The sequence below is a fragment of the Atta cephalotes genome (genome assembly GCF_000143395.1).
Source record: "Atta cephalotes unplaced genomic scaffold scaffold00011, whole genome shotgun sequence".
Taxonomy (NCBI): domain Eukaryota; kingdom Metazoa; phylum Arthropoda; class Insecta; order Hymenoptera; family Formicidae; genus Atta; species Atta cephalotes.
Genome location: NW_012130075.1, coordinates 4415023 through 4419495, shown reverse-complemented (window position 1 = coordinate 4419495; position 4473 = coordinate 4415023). Strand labels below are relative to the sequence as shown.

The 4473-nt window shown below is 23.1% G+C and overlaps 1 protein-coding gene across 1 annotated transcript in view; it reads left to right on the top strand.

Moving 5' to 3' along the window:
- Positions 1-875, top strand: part of LOC105617067 — a 4778-nt gene extending 3903 nt beyond the window's left edge. The window contains exons 5-6 of the mRNA XM_012198645.1: positions 340-444; positions 733-875. Coding sequence (XP_012054035.1) covers positions 340-444; positions 733-875 — 248 coding nt within the window. The remainder of the gene's footprint in view (positions 1-339; positions 445-732) is intronic.
- Positions 876-4473: the final 3598 nt, after the last annotated feature.

The window sequence follows — 4473 nt, the reverse complement described above, 5'->3', positions numbered from 1 at the left end:
TATATATATATATATATATATATATATATATATATATATATATATATATATATATCAAGGGAAATGAATTGGTTGCGGTAATATCAATACTTAGTATTGATATTATGAAAACTGTGATATATAAAAAATTAACATATTTTATATTAACTGCATGGAGTTTACAAGTGCTGATGCAGGAAGTTGCATATAATTATTAATTACTAACACGCGTATCTAATAATTCGCATTATATACAGTCATATATATTCTGTATAACAAACAACAAACAATAATTAAAATTTTTCAGAGACATATGAATTTTTTACTTTAGTATAGTAATTTAGCTTACATGGCTTTCAGTTGAAACGGAATCGAAACAAGCCATGAATGACTCGACGAATAATTCCGCAGAGCAGGATAATCCAGTTGTCAACATTTTGGAAGATCCTGATAATCGTGCACGTGGTAATTAAAATTTTAAACATAGCGATTACTGCATATATTTAATTTTTATCTTTCTGCTGTAAATTGTAAAAGTAATGTTCTTATAATGTTCACATTCAACTTGTTCTTAATTTACTTTTTATAAAATCTCAAGTAAACTTTCATTCTTTTTATTTTATTGTTATTATATATATTATAGATTCTTATATATTCTTATATTCAATTCGACGTAGAAATCTGGATTAAAAAATTTGTGAAAGGAACAATAAACCTACAATAATTTCTTTTATGTTTTTATCATTTATGTAGATAACAATGGAGATGACGTACAAAACACAGAGGAAACTACGCTACTTCCAGACAATTATGAAGAAGATGATAAAATGCAAGTTGTCACAAAGAAATCTGGAGGCAAAATTATATTAGTATCACGCAATATAACTTTGAAATAAACAATGCTTGCAAAATGCGAGATACTTAATTTAAAATATATATACATAAATTAAATGATATTCTGATTCACATTGTGAATTATAAACTTTTGACTATGCATTGCATGTAAAATATTGTGCTCAATTGTATCATACACACATTTAATGCACATTTAATTGTTTATGGTAGAAATATTTTTTATATATTAAAAATATGTACTTTTTAAATAATTTTTTTCTATGATACTGAAGAAAGAAAAGATACTGATGAAATTATTAATTGTAAGTAATGTACGGATGTGCCAAAATTAGTTGGTCAATTTTTATATACACATATTTGAGGCCATATGTGAAATCTCTATGTAATGAGCGAATACTGTGATCATTGAAAGATCTGAAAATGAATGCCAATAATTATGCCAATAATTAATAATTTTTAGACAAAATATGTACAATTTTAATTTTTTTTATATGGCATGTTTTATTATATGTGTATGACTTAAAAAAAGTAATAAAATTGTGTGCATAACATTGTAAATGTTTTACATAAAAATATAAAGATAAGAAAAGTTTTTATTTACGTAAATATCTTTGTTTAAATTATTCTTTATCAATTTTATTGCAGTCTTATTGGATGGATATAATAAATGATAAATTTCGATATAAAAATATTGTTACGGTTTTTATTAAAGATGGAAACAGCTCAAGTTTATGACAAATTTTTAATAATGAAAATTAGGCATGATATTGATTAATTATTTTAAAATTGCATTTTTTTACATTCCTTATATCTTATATCTTAAAAAAATTATTTTATATCCATGATGCAAAATATATATCAGTTTTATATCCTTGTTAGCACATATCCAAAATATATTCAGCTTACATAAAATTCACAATTTCACGATATTATTGCAAAATTTCTACGGTTTATACTTATGCGATATTTATATGTATCATTGTGTAGTATAGCATCAAGTTTATCATGCATAAAAAATTACATGTGTTAGTCTGCAGTTTCTCTTTCTCAATATTTACATATTATTAAATTTTTGTAAAAATGAAATAAAAATATAACGTGATCGTTGATTATCATATTGTCCTCGTAAATTATAAATTATTATTCTCTACATACTACTCTGTCACTACTTTATTTTCCATTATGTTCTCTTATCGTGTACGAAATCCGTAATTTACGTCGTATTACGTATGAGACTTAATCTCTCTAATAGCTAATTGATAAATGTCGTGATATATAACGTAATAATGTTACTTGTATCTTTAATGATCTAACAATTTTTCTTCCTATTTTTTTTCTTTTATATATATAGTTATATATATAGTGATGATAAGACGATGACATAATGATATATATGATGGCCATACTTTATCTCATTAATAGTTATTTCTATTTTTTATATCTTTAATTCTAAGACAATAATTATGATATTCCTTTTTATTGATATGAACGCACGAATATTCTATGTTTCAATGCCGCACAAATTGTAAGTTTCTCGAAACATGCAGTACACACAAATACATACGCGCGCACGCGTATGTCTATGTGTTAATGAGTATGTGCATATACATACGTTTATTTTAATCAATGTAATTATTCTTTATACCAATTATATATTGCAAACTCATCATCATAAATGCTGTCAATAATACTTGTATTTGCTGCTACAAATAGTCACATCTGCTGCTATGACTTTAAAATAAATTATAAGTGTTACATGTACTAATAATTTATTTTAATAACATAATAAGCATGTTAATAACATAATATTTATGATGTATGATTATGTGTATATATATATATGTGCTTGCAATAATTTGCAATAACTGCCATTAAACATAGAAAATGTTAAATTATACAAACATAATATTAAACAAATATTATACAAATTTAATATTTCTCATTTAACAATATGTAATGTTTTATATATATATATATAATAATACACATATATACATTCACGGTATATACTAGCTGTCATATTAATCGTAATGCATAACAACAAATTCGAGAATTACATTGGAAAATTGTGCGTTAATCGATGGTTATTTATAATTAAAATAATATGTCAATATATTATAACAAAATGACAAAGTGACTAGTAAAAATTAAGTAATGACTAGATAATAACTATGTGGATTAATGTCTAAATGATTGCTATATTTGTATGTGTATATATTAATGACTTTCTTTCCAAAGCTACTATAAATCTCATATCAGTTTATGACTAAATTAAACTAAATAATAATTATAATGACTGGTTAGATTGATTTTTTTTAAATTATATAAATATATTATATATATATATATACGTATATATATATATATATACGTATATTTGATGAGCTGCATTTAATTAGAATATTTATTGTAAATATTAAACTGCACTCGAATGCTCTTTGAACTGGAATATAATTTATACCACATATGTATATATAAACTCTGATTATTTTAACGCCTACATGATATTTTTTCTGAGCTTTCATATTTGTATAGAAATAATATATTTACTTATTGCCAGTTCAATTATTTATGTTTACGATAGACATATTCATATGTTTTAATAAAAAAGCGTTTTTTTGAGATATTTTAGAGATCATGTAATTTATGTTGATAATAATTAATAATACTAAATATATAACAATCCTAAACTTTGCAATTTACTGCAACTTATAAGCTGCATTTTATAAGCTTTCATTCATCATTTGTAGCAGCATAATTTTAATATTTACATTGAATTAAATTAAAATAAATAAAATTCAATTTTACACTTTTTAAAATTGCAGCTATTTATCTTGTAAAGTTTTTATATAAAGCTCTTATATCTTGCATTTTTATTTTTCTTTGCTAAGAATCACTTTTTCTTTGCATTAACATTTCATATACTTTTCTTTGGTCGCGTATGTTACTTAATAAAATAAAATTTAAATGTATCGTAACGTGTCTATAGCTATCAAAAAAGTGATTCGTTAGAGATATTTATGAAATATTTACTTATACAAAATTAGTTGCCTTAGGTTTTTTGTTTATCGCCACTGACGTTTGTAAAACTTAACTTAAAGAAACATATTAACAGCCTTCGAGATAAATAGAGAAATCGTCATTATAAAAAACTGGAAATCACAATATGTGCTATTATATTTTCTACAGAAAGTATTCTATAGAATCTATTATGTATCATGCTCTATATTTCTTTAATTGAGCGGCACGAATGAGTAATTCGAGATCTCAAGTCGAAGATGAATACAAAATGTGCGTTCCAGCTTATTTGACAATTTCACTTTGCTCTGCATTCAAAATATTAGATATATGCAGAAGATTTTAATCTTTTTTTAATTTTTATTTTATGTTTAATATAAGTACTTTTCTTCTGTTTTTTTTCGATCAAATCATTTAAGTAATTGGCAATAATATAGTTTAACATTACCAGTTTCATCCGATTTAAGAAATATCTTAATGAAACACATTTTTTATATCTCATCAAATATACAAAAGAGCTTTAATCATATATATATATTTTTTTAACTAATAATTTTGATATATTATATATATCAAATTAATTTTATATATATTATTAATTTTATATATGTATATATATAT